The sequence below is a fragment of the Lygodium microphyllum genome, chromosome 29 (assembly GCF_053477565.2).
Source record: "Lygodium microphyllum isolate KBCC chromosome 29, Lygodium_microphyllum_v1.1.10, whole genome shotgun sequence".
Lineage (NCBI taxonomy): Eukaryota > Viridiplantae > Streptophyta > Polypodiopsida > Schizaeales > Lygodiaceae > Lygodium > Lygodium microphyllum.
The window spans coordinates 4,014,707-4,041,031 of NC_141163.1; the positions used below are offsets into that span (position 1 = coordinate 4,014,707).

The 26,325-nt window shown below is 37.6% G+C and overlaps 1 protein-coding gene across 1 annotated transcript; it reads left to right on the plus strand.

The window, feature by feature from the left end:
• The first annotated feature begins 14,341 nt into the window (after window positions 1-14,341).
• On the plus strand, window positions 14,342-17,379 carry LOC148010326 (uncharacterized). Its single transcript, XM_087671051.1, has 2 exons — window positions 14,342-14,436; window positions 16,665-17,379. Exons 1-2 carry the CDS (start codon window positions 14,342-14,344, stop codon window positions 17,377-17,379), a joined length of 810 nt encoding a protein of 269 aa, XP_087527177.1.
• Window positions 17,380-26,325: the final 8,946 nt, after the last annotated feature.

Sequence of the window (26,325 nt, forward strand, 5' to 3'; positions counted from 1 at the left end):
CTAAGGGCCAAGAATTCAACCTCATAACTGTGATTTATGGTCATCAATGTGATATGATCATAACATTATGTGAAAACATTTTGCTATTTCGGACTAAGAAAAGGGGATCTATCTTTAAAGCAAGGTGATGGACTAATACACCCTATCCTTGAGGGAGGGTGTTAGAAACAAAGGGTAAAAATGAGTAAGGTTGTCAAAGAAGAGTAAAGATATCCCACATCGTGAATATTCTATACTAGGTACTCTACATGTAAAGCCATGGAAATCGAGGTGTCACTAAAAAGGAGTGCAATTTGTGCAACTAGTGTAGTTGGTCATATAAAAAACTCCACACATAGGCATCATATGATGTGGCACTCTCAAAAGCTCAATGTGAGATATAAAAAAAATAAAAGGATAAAAGATGAAATATACATATTATTATTATTATTATAAATTATCATAAATATTGATATATAATGATATTATCTATATAATATCATAACATAATAATATAATGACATTATTATGCATTTGATTCCTATTAATATGATGTAATATATACATATGTAATAATGTGTTAATGTTATTGTGTACACTTTAATATATACATAGGTTACATTCTTAATATTACATATAGTTATTCATACTAGTAGCTACATTTATATTAATATCCCTTTAGAAAGTAGTTATATCAATATCATATAAACATAAGTAGTGATGTTATTAATTAAAGCTCTTAGTATTAGGTGTATTAATGATTACATATACTATGTATATTAATATTACTTATGCTATGTTATGAATATATGCATATATTGTTGTATTACTCAGATTTATATATTAATCCAAGTATATTAATAAAATTAGTTTCAAATGATTAATGATATTAATAATTATCATTTTTAATATTATGTGCAATCAATAATTACATATAGAGAGAGGGAGAACAAATGAGTATGTTTGATAACAATATTATAAATATATTTTATGGTAGTAACATTATTAATTATATACTAACATATTAATATATGAGATATGTGAGTATTAATATTATCATTATCATAATAATGTAATATAATGAGATTATATAATAGAAGAACATAATTATGACTAAATCTAATACAATCAAATATAGCCTATATCAATGGTTAACATTGTTAATATAAGGTATGTGAATAATTATATATACTAGTTTATTGATATATATACATTAATTTATAAATATAACATATTGATTTTATAAATGTCACACACACACACACACACACACACACACACACACACACACACACACACACACACACACACACACACACACACACACACACACACACACACACACACACACACACACACACACACACACACATAGAGAGAGAGAGAGAGGAGAGATTGTTACATATAATAAATAATTATGTGTGGGATCATGTATAATAGATATATGTACACATCTATAATAAATAATAAGATAAAAATAATGACATTGTAATAAATACTTATCTATCATATTTGTGTAATCACATATAATAAATCTTATTACATATTTATGTATTACCTTGAGTTTGAAGCAAAAATTTGGATCGAATCTATGGATGATTACGTCACTACTACAAACACTAACCCTCTTAATCAGGCAATGATAGCTAAACTAAAGTTGACAGGCGAAGAATGAGACATCACCCAACAAGTGTCAAATTTTTGCTATGGATTAAACTCTCCATTGGATACCCATTTTGAAGCAATGCACCCATCCGATTTACAAGATGCATTAATTTGAGCAACATCCATTATTTAGGAGTCACAGACAATATCCAAGAGTGGAAGATTTTGGGCATAAAGTTCTAAAGGACTGCGAGGATATGTCAAAAGGATCCAAGGACAATATCAGATCAATCAAAGGAAGAATGCCAAGACAAGTGAAGTTGGAAACTTTGTACTTGTAGTCGGTAACAATGAGACACCAAGATGTTTCCATTGCAATGAACCCAACCACTTTAAAAGACAATGCCCAAAGTTAGGTCAATGAAATTGCCAAGGATAATTTCGTGGCCAAAATCAAGCAATTTCAACCACAAAAGGAAAATTTATTGGAGTAATATTCAAAGTAAAAAACAAAGGAATAGATAAAGGACAAGATCTCACTTTAGAAGCAAACATGGAAAGAGCAACGGTATATGCTACTCTCAACAAGAAGGTCCCCAATTGTTAGTTCTCAACAATCTAGACTCTAGCAATCTATCGGGGTAAAACCTTTGAGATTTTGATTGATTGTGGAATCACCCATTCATTTATCTCACCAAAGTGTTCAAAAAGACTAGGAATAAACATTGATCCTATATCTAAGTTGTTAGTAGAGTTGGCAAATGGGAAGGAGACAATTTCTGCTCAATAGACTAGAATAGTAAAATTTAACTTAGGAGGCAATCTTTCAAACATGGGGTTTAGAGACATGAATTTATGAGCTTACGAGTGCTTTCTAGGAATGGATTGGCTAATCCCCAATGACACTCATATTCATTGCAAGGGAAAGATCAAATCACATTCTTGGATAAAAAAGAAGAGGTAGTAACCACTCAAGGTGAACCAACTAGCAAAAGCTTTGCAGATCATGAAGGGACCAAGAAAAGGACTACCTATCTACCTAATCAAAATTAATATGATTAAATAAGGAAAGATGACTGATGAAGAACCATCTTGATTAAGGAAATATGTAATTGTGTTCCCTAGAGAGCTGATAAAACTCCTCCACTAAGAGAAGTTAAATTAAGTTAACACCAAGAGCTGTGCTAGCAGCAAAACGATGTTATCTATATCCATTCCAGAAGCCATTGAGTTAAAATAATAAATCAAGTAAGTTTTGGACCAAGGATACGTTAGGCCACCATGGGGAGCCTTGGTGCTCTTCCAAAAGAAGGATAGAACCCTTCGTCTTTGCATTGACTATTGTGGGCTATACCAAGTGACAATCAATAACAAATATCCAATTCCAAGGATAGATAGATTACATGACTGTCTTCAAGCTACAAAGATATTCTCAAAGATTGATTTATAGGTTATTATCAGATATGGGTCAAAGAAGGAGACATTCCAAAAACTACATTTAACACAAGGTACGACCATTACAAATTCATTGTGATGTCTTTTTAGTTAATCAATGCACATGCAACCTTTAGTAGGCTAATGGAAGGCATCTTTTGGCCCCATCTTGATGACTTTGTCCTTGTCTTCTTTGATGACATCTTGACCTACTCAAAGAGGGATGAAGATCATGAACCGCAACTCTGAGTTGCCCTTGAAATAATGAGGATACATAAGCTTTATGCTAAGAAGAAGAAATGTACTTTCTTTAAGAGGCATATTGGATACCTTGGATTTATAGTCTTTGACAAAGGAATTGTGGTAGACCTTGCCAAGGTTAAATATGTATAAGAATGGATATCCTTGATGATAGTTAAGGAAGTTCAAAATTTTTTGGGCTTGACAGGATGGTACAAGATTTTTATCAAGGAGTATGCCTTGATTGCTGCACGCTTGAGTGATTGATTTACTCAAGAAGTAGATTGCCATCGTATGGATTCGCATTGAAAGTCTAGCTTTGAGAAGCTTGATCATAGCTCCTATTCTAAAACTACCCAACTTAAACCAAGAATTTGAAGTTGTCAATGATGCAAGATCTCTTGCATTTAGTTGTCTACCCATGTAAGAAGACCATCCGATAGCCTATTCGTTTAGGAAATTGGAGAATCATGATAAGAACTATGCTACCCATGGACTAGAGCTGCTTGCTGTAATTCATGCTCTCAAATTTTGGAGACACTATTTTCTTGGTAGCAAGTTTACCTTAATCATTGACCATAAGAGTCTCAAATGGATCTTTACCCAACCAGAACTAAACATGAGGCAACAATGATGGATTGAAGTCTTTAGGAGTATGGTCTCAAGATCAAGTATAGTCTAGGTAAGGAAAATGCTGTTGTGGATGCCCTAAGCCACAAAGAATTTCTCAAGGCCTTCATCTCAAAAGAACCCTCCAAGGCAAGATCTCTAATAGCAATGGTGTCAATGCCTAGTAATCTAATCATAGAAATGGCTAAAGAGGAAGTAGGTAAGGATCCAAGTTATCAACAGATGGTAAAAGAAGTTCTATCCAGGGAGATAAACCCTAAGTTCAAGTTTAAGCATGGGAATTTCTCTATAGAAGGAGAGCTTGTCTACTTCAACATAAGGTTGTGCATCCCAAGAAGTCAATATCTCAAGAAGAAGATACTTTGGAAATCCCATGATTCCCCTTTTTCAAGACATTTGGGATATGCAAAGACTCTCAACAATGTAAGAAGAAGCTTTCATTGGGAAAATATCAGAAGAGATGTGCTTAAATATGTCATTCAATACCCGAACCACCAATGGGTAAAGGGTGAGCTAGTAAGATGCCAAGAAAGCTCCAACCACTTGACATCATGCAAATGAAGTAAAAATTTGTCAACATGGGTTTTGTAGTTTGGTTACCCTATGTCCAAGGAGGATACAATTCAATCCTAGTTATTGTGGATATACTAACTAAGGTTGCTCACCTTATGCCAATTAAAATCAACTACAAGGCTTTAGATATTGCAAGGATCTTTGTGAAAGAGACTTTTAGGCTATATGGATTGCCTAAAAGGATCATCAGTGATCATGATTCTCTTTTCACTTCTCACTTTTGGAAGAGTTTATTTGAGGCCATTGATAACCCAACTTGTTTCAATACTACCTATCAACCACAAATTGATGGGAAAACTAAACAGGTCAACCAAGTCATCAAAGACATACTTAGAGTTTACTGTTGTAGGAAACCCAAGTGGTGGATACAATACCTACATTTGGTGGAGTTTGCTTACAATGCATCCTATCATCAAGGCATCTAGACGACGCTATTTCAAGATTTGTATGGACAAGAATGGCTAACTTCATTAAACTTTTATGACTCTACCCTAAAGATGAAAGCTTCCAAGAAGATGTTGAAAGAGGTGGATGAACAAGTTAAGGCTATCAGACAAGATATCCAGGCCACCCAAGGATCTATAGAAAGAATATGCTAATCTAGGAAGACAAGAATGGATTTTCAAGGAAGGAGACATGGTTTTTACTGATGTCCATCCTAAGAAGAGTTCTATTTCCTTGGGGCAATTCAAAAAACTAAGCCCAAGATATTGTGGGCCATACAAGATTCTCAAGTGTCTGGGACTCAATGCTTATAAGATACAACTTCCTGAACACCTGAAAGTTCACAATGTATTTCATGTTAGCCTTCTAAAAAGTTATGTACCCAATCCTAATCATGTTCTTGATGATCAACAAATTGTAATGCCAAGCCAAGGAGTCCTTGAGCTTCAACTTGATAGAATACTGGATGTAAAAGAATGTAGTCTCTAAAGTAGAACCATTAGGGAATACCTCATCTAGTGAAAATACTATCTTGAAGAGGGTGCCGCTTGGATAGACTAGGATACTCTATGCAAATAACATCCCTAGTTTATTTCGTAATGAAGGACTCGAATCCATTGAAACCCTTGAAGATGATGAGAAGTTTGAAAAAGATCTTTAATAGATATTATAGACCCTACATTTGCAATGACCCCTACTATTACAATAAAAGTTGAATTATCATATGTTGCAATAAATTTTTCCTTGACTTCATTGAATTATCTTGGAGTTTGTGTACCCATGCATAATCAGAGTGGCATAGATGTAGCACAGTGGATCCTAAACCATAGATAATAATAGCCTTTGCTAAGGCTATATAAGCCTTAACATTAAAGGCTTAATGGTGCCCTTTTTTGTAGGGGAGATAATCTTTTTGACACTATTGCTACTGCGGAGAGAGAGAGAGAGAGAGAGAGAGAGAGAGAGAGAGAGAGAGAGAGAGAGAGAGAGAGAGAGAGAGAGAGAGAGAGAGAGAGAGAGAGAGAGAGAGAGAGAGAGAGAGAGAGAGAGAGAGAGAGAGAGAGAGAGAGGAGGAGGAGGAGGAGGAGGAGGAGGAGGAGGAGGAGGAGGAGGAGGAGGAGGAGGAGGAGGAGGAGGAGGAGGAGGAGGAGGAGGAGGAGGAGGAGGAGGAGGAGGAGGAGAAGAAGAAGACAAGAGAAGTGAGAAGATGGGGTTGAAGGAACGAGTACCATCGAAAACCATTGTATAAGGAGTCCCTATCTGGTAAACAGGAAGTTTGACCACCTTACTTCTAAAATTCATGGAACAATCCTTATTCTCTTTGCAAGACTTCCATCTCATAAAGGAATCCCCCTAGTTTCTTGAGGCTTTCAATCAAGACCATTGAAGTTTAGAAGTTAATATATGTAGACTCCCTACTCAAGATGGCCCCAAAGAGACAATATTCTAGAGCAAGGAGCAGAAGATATTATATTCTAGAGCAGGGAGTGTGGGAGCTAAAAATGTGGTCACGAACATGGATAATACACCATTGCATGCAATTCCATCCTAGGTTCATTCAAAAATTAAATTCATTCAATATAAATGTTAAAAGTGTAAGTAAAACACAATTGTAGTGAATTTGGGAATCTTTCAGGTCCCATTCTTTATTATTTAAAAAATTGAAACTCCAAAAAATTATATTTGAGAGAGAGAGAGAGAGAGAGAGAGAGAGAGAGAGAGAGAGAGAGAGAGAGAGAGAGAGAGAGAGAGAGAGAGAGAGAGAGAGAGAGAGAGAGAGAGAGAGAGAGAGAGAGAGAGAGAGAGAGAGAGAGAGAGAGAGAGAGAGAGAGAGAGAGAGAGAGAGAGAGAGAGGGAGGGAGGGAGGGAGGGAGGGAGGGAGGGAGGGAGGGAGGGAGGGAGGAGGAGGAGGAGGAGGAGGAGGAGGAGGAGGAGGAGAAATAAGAGGGAAAGAAGGAGAAGGAAGAGGTAGGAGAAGAAGACAAGAGAAGTGAGAAGAAGGGGTTGAAGGAACAAGTACCATAAAAAACTATTGCATAAGGAGCCCCTATCCGACATACATGGAGTTTGTCCACCTTGCTTCTAAAATTCGTGGAACGATCCTTATTCTCTTCGCAAGACTTCCATCTCATAAAGGAATCCCCCTAGTTTCTTGAGGCTTTCAATCAAGACCACCAAAGTTCAGAAGTTAGTATACGTGGACTCCCTACTCACAATGACCCCAAAGAGACAATATTCTAGAGCAGGGAGCAAAAGAGATTATATTCTAGAGTGGGGAGTGTGGGAGCTACAAATGTGGTCACAAATGTGGATAATACACCATTGCATGCAATTCTATCCCAGGTTCATTTGAAAATTAAATTCATTCAATATAAAAGTTAAAAATGTAAGTAAAACACAATTTTAGTGGATTTGGAAATCTTTCAAGTCCTATTCTTTATTGTTTAAAAAATTGGAACTCCAAAAAATTATATTTAAGTTTCCCAAAGCTATCATGTGACACATCATTGGAAACCTTATGAAAAATGGAATCTATTGAGCTATTGAACAATAAATTTGTCCATACAACAATATTTAGCCAAATGGTCAAAGCCTTTATTGTATGATGTCAACAAGGATAACTAATCTATGTGATCTCCATTAGAAAATATCTGATCAAATGATCAAAACCTTTATTTCATGTATTCCATATGACAACAATGATAAATATATTTTATGAGAAACTTTGACCTCGTGCTTAAATGTTGAAACCACAATGACCTCTAAAGAATAGGAGATTTCATTCCCTATGACACAAAGTTATAAAGATTGAGGAAATTTCAGCATCAATTAGAATCTATTTGAGAAGGAAAGATAATTTTTATCATGGTTAAATATTTATAAATCTTATACTACCTACTTGTTGATAATAGTAAAATGTATCATATTACATTTTATTTTTAAGTTATACTATTTTAGTCTAAATCATGTTATATTAGTATATGGTACTATGTGCATATTATGAAATATAGTATCAAAATATATAATATAATATATATATATACATATATATATATATATATATAATTATTTTAGTAATAACTAATAAATATAATTAAAATATATTAAATCATATTTTGTAAGATTATGTATATTTAATGTATCTAATATGTAATGTGTAATATCATTGAGGATTTTGAAGCCACCTTAGTGATAGTTCGAGAGTAGAATCTCTAGCAGGATAATAGGATAGAGAGTATGTAGGCAAAATCTCTAGCTATGGAAATAGGGGCAATATCCCAATGTCGGGTTCTTAAGGAGGGGCGAGGGAGAAGGAGCAGGTCTAGGAGAAATGCCCCTGGTGAAAGTTTAAGGGCAACGTCCTCCTCGGTGGAGGTTTCAGAGCAATGCCCCCAGTCGGGGTTTGGGGATAGCGCCCCTTGTAAAGATTTGGAGGCAATGCTCCCAATGGGGTGTTCGAGGGGCAGTGTCCCTTGGTGGTGCTCTATGGGCAACACCCCTAGTAGGGGGTTGGGGGTAGCACCCTTGATGGGGGTTTAGGGGGTAGCGCCCCTTGGTGGGGGTTTGGGGGCAGCGCCCCCAGCGGGGGTCCGGGGGTAGCGCCCCCTAGTGGGGGTCTGGGGGTAGCACCCCCGCGAGGGTTTGAGGGCAATGCCCCCAACGATGGGGTCCGGGGGCTATCGGTAGACCTTGACAGGCGACGATATAGCCATTACGTGATTTTTGAAAAAATCGTGACTTGAAATCTTTAATAAAATTAAAAATAGATACAAAAATAAGATCTAAATCTACTTGTATTCTGTAACAAGTTATGGTTATTCAAATAATGTGATACATTAAATGATTCCTTTCATGAGGTCGGTCTTTACAACTAATCATGATGTTTTTCAAATGAGTTTCTCTTCCTCTCTCTCTCTCTTCCACACAACTCTCTAACCTGAGTGCTTTCTCTGTTGCGTTTTTATAGTTGCAGGATTTGCATCTTTGATCCTCTACATTTTTATCTCTGCTCCTGTCGCCCCTCTCTTACTGTAGGTTTTGTGGCCCTAATCTTTGGCGGTTCTATCCCCTTGCTCTTCTTTGATTGCTCTCAACTGTTTCATTTTATCAAACTGAAACAGATTGTGTAGTGGAAGTTTTGGTTCGAATCAGGGTATTATGACTAAAACTATCTACGTCTTCAAATTAAAAATCTTGCTCCAAGGCTTTACTAATTCAACAAGGCAGTGACAATGTGTCTGCTCTACTTTACGAGTGATTTTTGTCATGTTGGCACACTTTACTGACTTCTACTAATTATAATAGGTTTTCAACTCTTCCCTACTTCATTTCTGATTTTGAGTTAAACTACAATGATTTTGATAATTCAATCCATACAATTACTACAAATCACACTACTTCTTTTTGTATACTTAGTATTGAATATTGCTTGATTGATTTCCTGGAGTGCCTGTCTTTTTTGCTGTCCACTACCTTGCAAATGATAGCTTCTTTGCTATGAAGAGGTAGAAGGAATGACAATCTTTCCTTTCAACCAAATAAGGCTAGTTTTGAACTGATAATGAGGGTTTTCTTCCATAAGACCTTGTTGTAATTTCTGAAAAATATGGCTGATCATCCAAAAGATAAGCCTCCTGTAGTTCTTCAATCCAGTAATTATGCAATTCAGTCATAGCTGAAACTTTGCAAGCCCACATATGAGAAAGAGAATAAGCCACTATATTGTCTTTGCCCCTCATATGAGTGATGTCAAAATCATAATTCTATAATGTAGCTACCCACCGATGTTGCTTAGGAGCAAGATTGGACTGAGTAAGGAAATACTTAAGAACCCTGTGATCACTCTGAACTCTGAATCAGATACCATACAAGTAATGGTGCCATTTCTTAATTGCATACAAGATAGCCAACATCTCCTGGTCATAAACATTCATGGCCATTTCTTTATCTGTAAGCTTATGGCTCTCAAAGGCAATCACCCCATGCTCCTATAATAAAACAGTCCCAATGCCATGGCCACTAGCATCACACTGTATGGCAAATTCTTTGGAGAAGTTCGGGCATACTAAGATAGGAGCAGAGGTAAGGAGTCCCTTTAATTGGTTGAAGCTACTATCTGCAAGATCATCCCAAAAGAAAGCCTCCTTCTTCAACGTGTCATTTAAAGGAGCTACAATAGCCGCATAATGCTTGATGAATCGACGATAAAATGAAGATAGACCAATAAATCCTCTAAGAGAGGTAGTAGTAGTAGGTGTTGGCCAATCTTTTATACACTGCACCTTGTTGGGATCAACTTGTATCCCTTTTTCACTAACAATGTGTCCCAAGTATTCCACTTCAGTCTGCATGAAAGAATATTTCTTCTCCTTAGCATTAAGCTTGTGATGTCTCAATATATAAAAAAACCTCCTCATATGTGCTAAGTGATATTGTAAAGTCTTACTGTAGATCAGAATGTCATCAACGAACACCAAGACAAATTGAAAGAGGAAAGGCTGCAAAATCTTATTCATCAAGCTCTGGAAGGTAGCTAGAGCATTTGTAAGCCCAAATGGCATCACTAAGAAATGATAGAGCCCTTGATCAGTCCTGAAAGCAGTCTTGACTTCATCACCCTCTCACATGCGAATCTGATGATACCCTGACCTCAAATCAATCTTCGTAAAGAATCGAGCCCCCTTGAGCTCATCAAGCCTATCATCAATCCTGGGTATCGAATACATGTTCTTCATTGTGATCTTATTAAGATCCATGTAGTCAATGCCCATTCTGAAAGATCCATCTTTCTTTTTGACTAACAGAACTAGAGATGCATAAGGTGAAGAACTTGGTTCAATGAATCCCATCTCAAGAAGTTCATTGATTTTCTTGACTACTTCCTCTCGTTCACACTTAGATAATCTGTAAGGTGGATTACTGATTGTCTTTGAGTTGGGCTCCAAATCAATAGGGTGATCTACTGCTCTCTTGGAAGGTAACGAAGTAGGCAACTCAAACAAATCCCTATACTCCTCAAGAAGAGCTGTCAAGGCTAGATGGTTTGCTGAATTATTGGGCTGATCTTGTTGAATTCCACGTAAATGGATGAGCTATCCATTGAAGATAAACTCCATATACAACTATGAGAAATCCATAGTGATCCTGCCTAATGCCATCAACCAATCACAACCGAGTACAATGTCTATAGGTCCCATTTCCAAAGTAATCAGGTTTACTTCAAAATTTTTAGCTAGTTATAAAGAAACCTGTGGGCATATCTGTGTGCTGATTTCTTCTTCACCATTGGCCACTTGAACTCTAATGGGCTACTGTAAATCTGTGGGAATACAATTCAGCTTGTCCATAATGGACTTATTCACAAAACCATGGGTATTGCCACTATCTATCAGAATGAATATAGCCTTTCCATGAATGTTACCCTTCATACAGAGTGTATTAGGGCTCTTAGAACCTGTCCAAGCATCCATGGAAATAGAACAACTAGTGGCAAAAAGTGGCTCATGACAAGTCCCACCTAGATCAAAAGGAATACTTCCACCTGGATCAAAAGGAAAAGAGTCAGCTGGATCATAGAAATACTCTTGCCCAACTTCTTCCTCAAGATCTTCATTTTCAGCATTGAGTGCAATTGCATTAGCTTCATCCATCTCATCTTCAAGATCCTCAAAGATCCATAGGAATAGACTTAGGATTCATGTTGGCTGAAATGGATTTAGGCTTGCTATCCCCTTGTTTGAAGTCAACTCTAAGACTGTTTGCTGTCATGAAATTACTTTGAGGTCTAGAAGCATTGAATGATGGATAAGTTGGCACCCTTAAGCTCCCATTTGGAACATGATTGCTGCCATAAGTGTTACCAACTTGCCCCTGTTTAAAAATAGTCATTGGCTGTCCAAAACCAGGCTGAAATGAAGATTCTCTTCTATATTTTCTTCCGTAGTGCTCTGCAAGCTCAATAGCCTTAAAGAGAGAAGTAGGGTTTTGTGCCATGACTTCAGCTGATAAAGATGGCTCTAAACCATACATGTACTTGTGGAGCTTAGCCTCATCACTGATACTTTCTATATACATGGTTAGGTTGAGAAATTGGTTATTAGTGTAGTCTCTTACACTTAGATCTCTTTGTTCCAAACCATACCATCTCCGTGCCAATTTTTCTTTTTCAAGAGGGGACACAAATACTTTAGCCATAAGTGCCTTGAAAGCTTCCCAATTCTCTACAAGTATGTTTTCCCTTTTTACATACCTCCACCAAGTATGGGCAAATCCATCCAAATGCAAAGGAGAAAAATGAATCTTCATGTCATCAGTTTTAGGGAATATGTCAAAGAAGATTCCATCTTAGAGGTCCACTCCTCTAAATCAGATGGTGAAGATGGCTGACCATTAAACTTGGCTAAAATGATCTTGTCCTTCAGCTCTCTTTCATGGAATGGTTGCTGTCCCAAAATAGACTGATCATGAGTATCATGCATTGAACCCCCAAATTGAGATGGAAATCTCCCAATAGGTGGCTAAGAACCACTATGCAATCTTCCTGTTGGTAGAGGACCCCTAGGAAGTTGAGTATTTAGCCCAAAAGCTTGAGAGTTGGATCCATTCAAATTTCCCAAATAGTCATCATGCCTTTGTGAAGTCTCACCTACTTTATATTGGCTATTTGGAATGCCTCTTCATCCAATAATTCCATTACCATGACCATTTTGGTTAGATGACTAAAGTGGGACTGAAGGCTCACTTTTTGAATAGGCTTTCTCCTTGGCTTCTTTAGATCCCATTTGCATATGCATCCGTTGGGAGAATTGAGCCATAATTTGAGCATTAGATTTCACCAACTTGTCAATAGAAGCCTTTGTTTGAGTCATTGAATCTACTAACTTCTCAATGTAAGACTTCATTTGATCAGTAGATAAAACTATTTGCTCCATTCTTGATAGTAGGGCCTCATGATGTTCTCTATGCCTTTGTTCATGTACCCACAAGGTATCGCTGAGTATACTAGTTTCCCCTTGTTGTTGAGGCTTTTCAAGGCTCTCTTGAGGTACATTATCTAACATGGAATCTCTGATTTGCTGAGCATAATCATCCTGGACCTTATTTTTACCCTTACGCCCTGCCATAATAGTGTAGTCATGTTTTAAATTTTTTTAGTTCAAATCGAAGCCAAGAATGACCTCTTCGAGATGAGCTATAGCATGCTATAACAGATTTTGGGAAAAAAATTCTGCAACTCAATCTCTGAGCCTGAATTGTCCGGGGGCCTGCACCCTGTTTTGACATGTAAATGCCCTATTTTGACTTTGTAAGGTAAAATAGTAACCCCAAATGGTTACCAAACCCTGTAGAAGGCTGAGTAGGACCTGTGGGTACCCTGTAGTACATGCACCTGTACTTCAGTAATGAAGGGTGTACCTGTAACAACCTGTAAATGCCCTGTAGTGCCCTATAAAATCCCTATTTTACCCTGTTTTGATCCTGAAGATACTTGAGCCTTTGGAAACTCTTCAATCTTCCATTCTCCACTCGCTATACCTGTATGAGGGATAAAACAGCATGACAGGCTCCCTACACGGGCTCCGAATCACCGGGAGGTAGGCAAAGTTTCCCTCGGGTTGGTTGGTTGCACCCCTTCGGGATCTTTGATAGTGAGGGAGGATCACCTCTCTGTTGTCCTACTATCTCCCCTGGCATCCACCTTTTTCCTCGATGGGTATATCAACATGGCAACAACATTATATTCTAATCAACTAGTATGAAATGCATTAGTGAAATATTCATTCAGCCCTTTTCATGAGATGCAGTTGAATGAAATCTGGAAAATTTGGATAAGGAAAGGGTCTTACCAATATAATTTAGTGACTCATTGATCGCTTTAGTACTTACCCTTTTACAATATTTCAGCTTGGGCAAAAGATTTCAACCAAAACGAGTCAAGGTTATGCATAAAACTTGGCAAATGATATCTATGATGAGGTTATGATTGAATCAATACTGAAATTCAATGGAATAGGCTGAGATTAATGGAAAATAACACTAATCTCTGATCTATTGATCAATTCAGAGAATTAATTGATCAATAATCTCTCATCAACAAGTGGAAAAGCATTAGCAAGTGGATTATTGAGAGATTTCAGAGATTAAGTGAGAGAAATACCTTGATTAAGCTTGAAAAAGAGGATAGATGTCAGCTCCAATCCCATTGATAGAAGAATTCTTCAAAATCCATCATAAATCCACCGTGAATCCACCATGAAGTTTGAAATATCCACTAAATCAGCCCATATGAGCTCAAATATGCTCAAATCCGTGAAGAATCAATGCCCCGGGCTTGCTTGAACACTTGAATACCAAAGATTCAAGCCTCTTGAAGAAAAGCCCCAAAATAAACCTTCAATATGAACTCCAATGTCCTCCACAGGCTGAAATCTCTAGAATGTCTTCAATCTTGAAGTCTATTCGACTTGTACATGGTACTAGAGAAGCCTTGGAGGTTGGAGAAGTCCAAAATTTGAAGAAAAAAGCTTCCAGGTCTGTGGCTATGGTTAACCTGCTGTGTTTTAGGGTTTTGAACAAAGGAGATGAAGACTAGAGTTCCCCTCTTACTAGAAGTTGTTGAATAAATGCCTGATGAAGTGCTTCAAAGCATGTAACCAATCAATAGGAGATGTAGAGCAGATCTGAAGAGGATTAGATTAGGAAAATCTGTGATTGGCGCAATTTTGGGGTTGTTGGCTGCTCCATCTGCTGCATCAAACCCTTGACTAAGGTACTCAACTTGAAGCACAGAAGATAAAGAATATTTTCCCCATGGTTTGGTTGTGAGAAATGATTAGCAGAGGAGGAAATTAAAGGATTTCTTGGCAGCCACCATTGAAGCTTCAGCCAAAAGCTTGGAAGAGAGAGAAGAGAAGCTCCCTTTTGAAAAGTAACTAGGGTTTAATCCCAAACTAAGCTCGGTTAACTCTCCTTTACCCTAGTTACCTCCAGTTTTGCATGAAATTTGATGACGACCTGCCACTTTAGCCATCCTCCGCCATATCTGACCTTGGAGATCTCCAGATGTAGTCTCTTACTAACTATAGATGGTCTGCAACACTCCACTAGTCACTGTCTTGTACAATACTCCGCCATATCTGACCTTGGAGATCTCCAGATGTAGTCTTTTACTAACTGTAGATAGTCTGCAACACTCCACTAGTCACTTTCTTGTACAATACTTGTCTAAAATTGATTTTGATAGAGGAAAATAGGACTGGAAATAGAAAGAAAAATGGATCAAAGACCAATGCTCTGATACCACTTGTGTGAGAGAGAACTAGAGAGAGAGAAAGAGGAGAGAGAAGACTGTGGAAGAGAGAGAAATACTGCAAGAAGAGAAAGAAAGAGAGTGATGAGAAGAGAGAAAGACAGGAAAGAGAAAGAAGCCATAGAAGCTGTGAGCAAGATGGGAGAGAAGACCAGTAATTGTATTAATGTGTCAAAAGATATGAAAAATTACATATCCTTTCCTTTTATACCAATGTCAATGTGACATAGCATAACATCAATATTATTTTTAGACTAAATCCTTATTTCCAACTTCTTACATAATCCAACAACAGCAGCATATCTTATGCCTTTTTTACAAGACAACAATGAGAAGAGACCCATCCATCGTGATGAGGTGGATGCTAATAAGTTGGACACTTATAGTTATTGGATTTTATTAGGACTTCACTCAATTCATGCATCAAAGATATATATTCAGAGTAATAGTACACGTTGTCTAGCAACCAAGCATTTATACACCACGAGAAATGCTAGAATATTAGTTGATCGTCTTGCGGAAATGTACATTGAGATTTCACGAATGACAAATATGGAATCACATAATGAAGAATGTCCCTTATGTTGAGCAACTTCAATAATTAAGAGATCAGTGGGCTAGCATTTGGTTCTCCACCAAAATCCCAACAAGGGCTTTCTAAGACAAGCTCTGAAAGAGTACCATGGCTGGTAATCACATACAAGCTTACCTTCTCTTTTTGTGAAGATTAGTGTGATGCTCTTTCTTTTGTTCTATGCTCATTATTTTGATCTTTTTTTTGCAGAGATTTGTGGCATACATTGGAGAAAATTGTGCATCTAGAGATTGCCATATGATTGTTAGCTCCCAAGAAATATTTGATAGTTGGATCAAAATCATGAAGAGATACTCTAGAGGTGAGCTTATATCCAAGAAAAAAGGGAAGGCAACCTTCTCCTACTGCATTTCGTTGCCTTATAGGTTTAAAGGATGGAGACATCCTTACACTACAAGAGGAGATCAATGAAGGTCATATCATTTTTCTTAGAAACAAATGGGATAAGGAAGATATGATTGACATGGAAACAAGGGCTAAGTAAATCAAGCAAGATAGGGTCCTAAAGGAGGAATTAGTTACTCTTTTCAATGCTTTAGTTCTAGAAAGTAGCACTGTGATGAAGACTTGGGAAGAGATTGTTAATGATTATGATATCAATGATGAAGTCTACACAAATATTTTAGGCATTTGCAATGATTGGGTATCAAAGAAGCTCACACATGGAGTTGATGCAGAGTCCCTACCAAATGGAGCAAAAGATATTGTGAACTTCCTAATTGGAAAAAACTAAAATCCTCTTCAATCCTCCACTACTTCCCCTTGGAGTGTATATGTTGTCGGATGCAATCTAGAAACCTTTGATCTTATACATAATGTTTATAGAGATTCAATTACCATTGGGGTTGTTGTTAGAAAATGGGACTCTATAAAGTTTGGAAAGGTTGTATCCACTCTACTACAAATGGCATGTGAACCTAAACAAGTCATGTTGCTATCATTTCTTGATCTAAAGGAAATGGTAGCTTTGGAAAATTCTCTTGAAAGCATTTCTTGCAAGTATCGCATACTAGTTGGTAGTGTTGACTTCCTACCAATGGATAGAATGTTTGCTTTTGGATCTATAGATTCTTTTGTGGTTTTGACATTAGTGACCATGGAGAAAAGCTTCATCAATTTTGAGCGATATATAAACAAAGTCAACAAGCCTTCCATTTTGGACTTTGAAGGCTTGGACAAGGAGTGCAATGATGAAGATTTTGAAGAAGAACAAAGGATTGAAAAGGCCATTTTGAGAAAGAAAATGAAAGTTATGAAAATTACAATAAAAGCATTCAATGATGCTCATGAGGTTGTATTTGATGTATATGCAAGTGGACTTGCATCTAAGGTAGCATTGATAAATCATATGAAGACTATTGCAGTGGTTTGCAACACTCAAGAGCAAAGAGAGGTTGAAGCACAATTGTGGAGGGTCCATGAGAGTGCCAAACAAAATTCAAACTCCCAAGATGTTCCTCCTATTGAAGTTCAAGTTCTTGAAGTACCACCCGAGGGGATAGAAGAATCAAGCCAAGATATAGCAAGTCTAATTATGAAAGAGAAATTAAAGGCTACTTCAGGTGTTTAAACTCTGTTCCTTCTTCTTTCACATCAAGGAAGACACATTGATGTAATTTTGATTTTTTCCTTGAGAAGTTACTTCCATTAGCATTTGCAATATTTTCTTTCTTTGGTGATATTACTTAAAGAAACTATGTCTTTGGTTTTTTAATTTTTTACAAAAGGTACCAAGCATGTTTGGTTTAAAAAATCAATTTAAGTAAATATTTTACTAAAATATAATTAAAGAAATCATTAAAATTTATCATCCTTTGTAAGGATAACTGTTTAATTGTAATCTAGTGTGTAAGAATACTTCTCATAATGAAAAGTTTGAGCTAGCTATGCAAAATTTACTTAAGTCTATTTCAGATCTTATTTCAATTAAACTCTTATATGTGTTGTGTAATGATCTTGTCATGTTAGTTTTGGTTAGATTTGTCCACATGATCAAATCTCTTATCTCTTATAGCCTCTTTTACTACATCACTAGTGTATGTCTATGCATGTACCTTAGGATAAGAGAGCCAACAATATATTGCACACCCCAAAAAAGATTCATTGCACCTCCCAAAGAAGTTTTACCTAAATAGCAAATATTGCAACAAAAATTTCACTCCAATGTATCTTTTGTTAGATATGATCAATGCCCCACCCTCATTAGGTACTACCAATGATCCATGGTGCTCAAAGTTGTAAGGCCCCCATTATGAGGAGAAGCCAAGTGTGAGCCCGGACATTGGTGGAGTCCTGACTTGTATATCAGATGAGGTCTATGTGACCGGATGGCAAAAAGGTGACCATTGTGGGTCTAATCTTTGGGTTAGACAGAGTGGTTAAGCTGGTAGCAACTCGAGGCACATTGCATTGAGTTGCGTAGTAAGGGAGTTAAAAGGGGCCCCTATTGTGGGGTCCGGGGGCCGCGGAAGCGGCCCCTGGCTGGGGGGTCCCAGGGGGGCCAGCGGCCCCCCTGGCGGGGGTCCGGGGGCAGCGCCCCCGGCCCGATGGTAAAGGGAATATTCCCTGGAATATTCCCTGGCCGACTAGTGGAGGCTCATATGGTAGGTCGGTCAGCAGGCCGACCTAACGACCTTCGCGGGCTATAAAAGCTAAACCCCTTCGCAGCCATCTGACACTCATCTTTCACCCAGTCAGAGTTGTTGTTCCAGCTAGCCTTAAGCTCTTCACCTATCTTCTGTCTAGATCGCCATCTAAGCTTCATTCATTGGAAGCGCACGGGTGGACAGAGCCATCTTTGTATCAGTTGTTTGGAGTTAAAGAATTTTACTGATTCTCCTCTTATCTGTTGTGTACTCTCTATCTCTTTCTCAGATTCTGTTCGCTGCGCCGTGTAATATTTTACATCTTTTGAGATATGTATATGGAATATTAAGGTAAAATCCTTGTTACAATTCATGAGTTTAAATATCTATGGGATATAACTAGTTTAAAAATAGAATGGTTAGTCCCTAAGTAGAAACTATGAAAACTTATCCAAATAGAGTATAACTTATCTCAATTCAATTGTCATGTGTCACTTATATGTGACATAGTTTTGGTCACATAGTCAAAAGTATCATGTTTAAATTTTCTTTTAATAATTAGGACTAATAAACACATTCTTTGTACATGCCATTTTGAAGGCCTTTTTAGAAACTGAGTATGCTTAATATTATAATGATAAGATAATTTTTGCAACTAATTACAAGAATCTATTGTTAGTATCTCAAGTATACTTGTAATTAGCAATAAAAAGTAGGTATGGAAAAATGACTTTATTAGAATAGATTTTACTTCAAAGAAATCATCATATACATTTTTTTCACCTCATAATATTACTCTTGGTTAGATCTGTCTACATGGTCAAATGTCTATTTTCTTAAGACATCATTTATTAAGTAGTACCTATGTATGTATTTGCCAATATGAAGTTAAATTGCTTTAGTGTTCTATGCCAATTTATAGCTCAAACATTAAGTAGAATGATGAGGAAGTAAATGAATCCAATGTACTCCTTTTTCTTCTTTGTAACTACAACTAAGACATCTATGGTTGGATATCTAGCAGATTCAACAGTAGTAGAGCACGATGATGTGATTGATGCGTCCTTGATAAGAAATGCAACACAATTATGTGTAATACTTGATCTCAATGGTCTTTTTTTACAACGATGCTTTGCTAAGTCTAAAAGGTTTCAAAGCTTTGATGGATAATTGTTGTTGCTTAGCTTCTCAATGATGGGGTTGTCACAGTTCTCTGCCATTTTCACAAAATTGATACAAGATAGCAAGCAAATCTTCTGTAATCTTTTATAATAAGTGCACAACAAGACACCAATCAGTCTCTTTCACTCATTGCTAGACAATACATATAATCTACAACTTGTTTGCAAATAAAACTTGTGTTTACTTCCTAGAAAATACCTTAGAACTTATAGATTCAAAATCTATAACTTGTGTACCCACTTTTGGTCGATACAGTCAAAATCACAGTTATATACCTTGAAACTACTATTCATAATCTTGCGGGTCTAAAATAGTGCTTGAAATGGCCTTAGATGGCCAAAAAAATAGTGAAAAAGCCTTAAATGGCATATCTATAGAATATAGAGTGGTTTTCTTGCACACCAAATCATCTCACAGCAATATGAGATTTTTACTTTGTCTTGCTTTTGGTATCTCCATAGGCTCTATCTAAGAGAAAGAGTAGAAGCATGTGAGAGCTTCTTACCTATTGCTTGCTTGCTCAAATCCTTGCTTCTTCCTCTTCACTTCAGCCTTTAAAACTAGCCTCTCTTAGTGGTGCCACTTTGATATCATGTCAAGAATCACATGGTGGGGGACTTGCTTGAGCTGTTGCACCAAACACACACCATACACATAAGAGGAAGCTCACTCAAGAACACAAGAAGAGAGATGAAGGCCAATATATTTTCTTGCTGGTTTCTTCTTCTTCTTTTATATACAATATAATATACACATAGTATAAATAAGATACAACATAAAGAAAAGTATCCTACTAAGTTAAACAATGCATAACTCACTATACTAATTGACTAGCACTATAACTATGCTAGTTGTAGGTAGGTAAAATAAACTAAATATAATAAGTGATAAGTAAGTGGCCATACGAGGATCATAATGACCATTGACATGCTAAGTGTAGACGTGCAAACCCATCTAACCAGGTAGTCTATTATCAATGTCTACACATGTTGAGCTTGCCATCTCAACATTGTGTTATTTACGGTGCCTCATAATCTCATACTATAGCACCTGCACTTCACAGATAATTACATAAGGATAATCAAAGATTTAGCTCCCAATACATCAATAATAATGCTTTGAGAATAACAAAATATTATTGTCGATTCCCTAGAACTTGCAGGCAACCATATGCTCCATAAGGTATCAATTCTTAGTACACATAGATGATGCATGGAAGCTCTCCATAATCACAATGTTGCCCTCTTTCTAAATTATCCTCCTCTCTATTAGCTTTTTGTTTCTGTATCATGCACCCCTTCCTCTCTGAATTACAAGCTAATGATGCATGACCACTATGAGATCAGTGCATCTTGCAATGCTATTAGAATGCACTCCCCAGAACATTGATAGTTGTGTGCCTCTATCTACAATGATAATGACACGCTCTCCCTTTGCGCTTCTCTTGTTTGAAACTGCTAGTCGATACTTCATCATGATAGCAACATGGCATCTCTATGTTTTGCATTTTGTTGCACATCCATCCTTTTCAAATTCATGTAGGCCCAACACGTTAGATGCAGCAAGCCAAAAATTGCCATTAGGTGTGTTGCTTTCCCATCTTTCGCAGAATTGTAGATCACGATGAGTCCTCTACAATGATGATGGTAGCCTCGATTACAGGATCAACCCCATTTGTCCTTGAAATTTTTTGTGCTTATGCCTCGATAAGTTGACGTTAGTGCATGAGTGTCACAGCTATGCTTGCCAAAATGAGGCACAATGATACCTTGATGAGATGTCCAAAAACTTTGGGACCTATAGTGTTCATGCCACCCTTGGAGCTTAAGTCTCGGAACAGCTTCTTGTTTGAGGTTGTTCACACCATGACAGACAATTGAGGAAATCAAAGGAAGAAGATTTCATAGTTGGTGCTCCTAGAGGTGTTGCCCTCCCTTCTCTCCACTCTACCTTCCCTATTCTTCTCCTCCTTTTAAGCCTCTCGGTCCTTCTATTCTCCCCAACATGCTATGCAATATCTTTCATTTATCTCAAAAAAGCTAGCCTCCCCATGTAACACGTCTTATTTTTCTAGCTTTTTCATAAAGCTTTAGTTAACTCTATGCTTTCTTTTCCACTTATCTTCCTCTTCTCCAACCTAAGGCTTGTATTCCTTAGCTAATAATCCTTCCATCATCTCTCTCCCTTCTCCCACACCTCCAAGATTCACCCTTCATTGTGGTATTAACATGTCCTTCAAATTTTTTATGGCAATCACAATTACACCTTGATTTATGACACAAGCCAACTAAATATTCAACTTTGCTTGATCCTATCCTTATGTTCTCCACATTGTCTCTCAACCTTTAACCTCAGCAAAAAAACACCATATGTGCCAGGCAAGGCCTTAAGATTTGTTGCCAAAAGAGAAAGATCTATTATCACACCTTTATGAACCATTATTTCCTGCAAGTGATATAAAGATATGGATTCCAAGAGAGCTCAAAACATGATGACAATGAGTCATTGTCTCTTCCTCAATTCTTCCATCCATGCACAATGCACTAAAAAGTAGCAAGAGATCCACCCCCAATATTGTTCATCTAATGGATAGAATAGAAAGCAATCACTAAATCCCTATTCAAGCTCACACACTAAATGTCATAACATGTGGAAATGATGTTGATCTTATTCTAGCTACTCAATTGGTAAACATCCTTCTTTGAAGTTTTTTTAAGGAGTGAATGCATAGCAACATGACATCCACCTCCTCTAAACTTGCTCATCCCCTAGATGGGCCACGAATATGTAGCCACCTAGATTAAATGCCCATATAATCATCAACTCACCAAACATGTGTATAAACAACCATCCATGTGGATCAAACACCCAAGTCATAAATATCTTTCAATATACATAGTAGCTCCCACTACAAGGATATGGAGGTATAGTGATGGCGGTTTCCGACGCAAAATAGTGGCATCGCTATTTGCATCGCTATTAGCGTTGCAAATAGCGATGTAAATAGTGACACAAATAGCGACAGTGCTCAGATGAAAAAAACCCGGGCTGAAACCCGAGCGCGTTATTTTGTGCGCATACACGAAAGAGAGAGCGAAAGGGAGAGCGAACATCTTGCATTTGAGAGGGAGAGGGAGAGAAAGAGGGAGAAGGAAAGCTTCTCACCGCTGCCACCGCTGTTCACGAAGAAGAGAAGGAAGTGTACGGAGCCGTTGTCGCGAAGAGGAGCCGCCAAATCCATCTTCAAGCCTTTACGGTGAGTGCATTGCTCCTTCTTGCTTTGTTTTTGTGTTTTCTCTTTGTCTTTTACTTGTTTTTATTAAAATTCATGTGTATTGAGAGAGGGAGAGAAAATGAGAGAGAAAGAGAGGAAGAGGGAGAGGAAATGAGAGAGGGAGGGAGAGGGAGAGGGAGGGAGAGGAAAGAGAGGGAGAGGAAGAGAGGAAAACATTAAACATAATAGGGAAAGAGAGAAAGAGAGGGAGAGAAAGAGGGAGAGGGAGGGAGAGGAAGAGAGGGAAACATTAAACATAATAGGGAAAGAGAGAAAGAGAGGGAGAGGGAGAGGGAGGGAGAGGAAGTGAGAGAGGGAGAGGAAGAGGGAGAGGGAGAGGGAGAGGGAGGGAGAGGAAAGAGAGGGAAACATTAAACATAATAGGGAAAGAGAGAAAGAGAGGGAGACAGAGAGGGAGGGAGAGGAAATGAGAGAGGGAGAGAAAGAGAGAAAATGAAAGAAGGAACGAGAGAGAGAGAGGGAAAAAACATTAAACATAATAGGGAAAGAGAGAAAGTGAGGGAGAGGAAATGAGAGAGGGAGAGGAAGAGAGAAAAGGAAATGAGAGAGGGAGAGGAAGAGAGAAAAAACATTAAACATAACAGGGAAAGAGAGAAAGAGAGGGAGAGGGAGAGGGAGAGAGAGAGAGAGAAGGAGGGAGAGGTTGTTTTCTTGTTTGTTGTTGTTGTAGTAGTAGTAGTTTTTTTTCTTTTCTTGTTTATTGTTGTTTAGTTTTCTTGTTTTTTTTTGGTAGTAGTTGTTGTTTTTTCTTATTTTCTTGTTTATTACAGTGGTAGTGGTAGCAGTAGCGGCAGGGGTAGTGGCAGTGGTAGCGGTAGCGGTAGTGGTAGTCATGGTTGTGATCGTAGTGGTAGTCATGGTTGTGATCATAGTTGTAGTCATAGTCGTAGTCGTAGTCGTGGTCGTAATCGTAGTCGTTGTAGTCGTGGTTGTAGTAGTAGTAGTGGTTTTCTTGTTTGTTGTTGTTGTTGTAGTAATAGTTTTTTTTGTTTTCTTGTTTATTGTTGTCTAGTTTTCTTATTTGTTGTTGTTGTAGTAGTGGTAGTAGTAGTAGTTTTTTCTTCTTTTCTTATTTATTATTGGTAGTGGTAGTGGTAGTGGTAGTGGTAGTGGTAGTGGTAGTGGTAGTGGTAGTGGTAGTGGTTGTCGTAGTGGTTGTCGTAGTCATGGTTGTAGTAGTAGTAGTGGTTTTCTTGTTTGTAGCAGCAGCAGCAGCAGCAGCAGTAGTAGTAGTTGTTGTTGTCGTAGTAGTAGAGAGAGATATATATTTTGTTAAAGAAAATGAGAGAGGGGGAGGAAGAGAAAAAGGAAAAAGGAACGAGAGAGAGGGAATAAACATACATCATAATAAAGAAAGAGAAAAAGAGAGAGAGATGGAAGGAGAGGAGATAATGAATGGATAAAAAACAAAGAGAGAGTGGTGCCGAGGTCCGGTGCAACACCACGAGACGAAAAACACTCCGACATACATTAATTTGTGGGTGGGTGGGTGGAGATGATCAAGCAATGCCACGAGTAAATGGATAGAGATGATCAAGAAATAAAACTGACATGTATGCGTCATTTATGGTGGAGTTCGCTAGAAGCTAAGAAGGGAACCAATGTCTTATGCACCTTAAGAACGAGAGAATTTTCTCTATATAAAGAACAAACCCTAACTAGCTAGGGGTCTTATACGAGGATAAATTCTTGGATTTTGCAAAGGAAGAGAAGAGGATCATTTAGCCTACTATATGATTAATGGATAAGTCATTAGCATATAGCTAAACTGATTATAATGGGGTTTTGAGATGACATGCAAGGATCTTTGAGAAGACCTTCAAAGTTGTATGGAGTCATTAGTGTCGAAAGGGTCCATATCAAAGGTGATAGGATACATGTTGGAGTTGGCTCTCTTGTCATTGTCATATAGAGCTAATACCAAAGGATTTGGAGAAGTGGTTGTGCTCTTGATCTTGCATCGAGGTAGTACATTGAGATGAGGAGGCTCAATTAATGTTGATTAGGAACATGACAAGAGGATCTAGATATGTGCATCATACTATACTCCATTTTTTCCATCCACATCCAAATTTTCCACTCAAGGGTTGTCAATATATCTTGTTATATTCTTTGACTTCTATGGGTTGAAGGTGTAGTATTAGCAAATAATTTTAATATTGGTACTCATGGTGATGTATTATTAGCAAGGTATTTCAATTCTTACATTGTGGTAGACACCTTTCTTTGGCATGTTAAGAGAATACTTACACACAGGCTCCTAGAGAACAATGTAGCTTGTCTTGAGTATGGTGAGCATCTCCTTGAGATGGGTGGGGCACACAAAAATGCCATATTAAACGGCCTCTTAAGATGGCTAGGATTTGGAGCTTTTACATGCTACCCTTTTAGACATGGAGCTAGCAAAGTTGACTACGTATATGTCCCTCTCTTATTTATATTACACATAATATGATTTGTTTTCTATCTATTGTTTGGGATGGACATCTATCTTCCTCTTTGGAATTGCAAGCATATCATACAATCATTCATCAAACTTTGGATGATGTAGTCACACATACACATACCGAGCTTTCTACTCAACTTGCAAGTTGAATTTATGCCTCTAATGAAATTTAACTTCGATGACTTTCTTAGTAGCTCACAACTATTCATTTAAACAGAACAAACTGATAGGTTTGACTTCAATGACTTCCTTGATAGCTCACAACTTGCATTAAAAAAAACACAGTGACCAAGGAAGACTCAGATATTGTAGAAATTGTAGGACTCACAAACACCATAAAAGGTTTATACGATGACTTCCATCAAACTATTCAATGGTTTTGGCCATTCATCAAACTATTCAATGGGAGGGCCTTCCATCAAACTATTCAATGGTTTTGGCCTCCTTTAAAAAAGCCAAGAATTCCAAACCCCATGCCCTTTTTGAACTTGAAGGGTGGGATAGAACCTAGATGTGGACGTGATGTTTTTCCATTCATAGATTGAGTCTCGAGCCATAAAACACTCAAGTCTTCAGTGGCACTCTCATCCAAGTCTAGAGCAAGAGCAATGCTGATCTTTGTTTTAAGGCCCAAGTAAATGTACCATAGCTTAAGGGCTCTTTCATCTGCCTAGTATATTTTGCTACAGATACCTCGTGAGGGTCCAACATGTCTAGTTATTTGAACACTCTTGGATATTTTAAACGAGTGTTCAACTTCTCTTGCCATAGGAATCCTCTTGCCCTACAATGAGGGAGAAATCAAGTGATTATGCCTCCCTCCCTCCCCTCACGCTCTCGCTCTATTTCATATGATGCTGTAGGCTTTGTATATTTGAAGACCATTTTACAGAAACAATAGTGCATTTTACATAACAAACCATGCCATTTCTTTCAAAGGTCCAAATATGCACAAAGTCATAGACAAAGGATTGAGAAAGAACCCCGTAAATACATAAGCTGGGAATC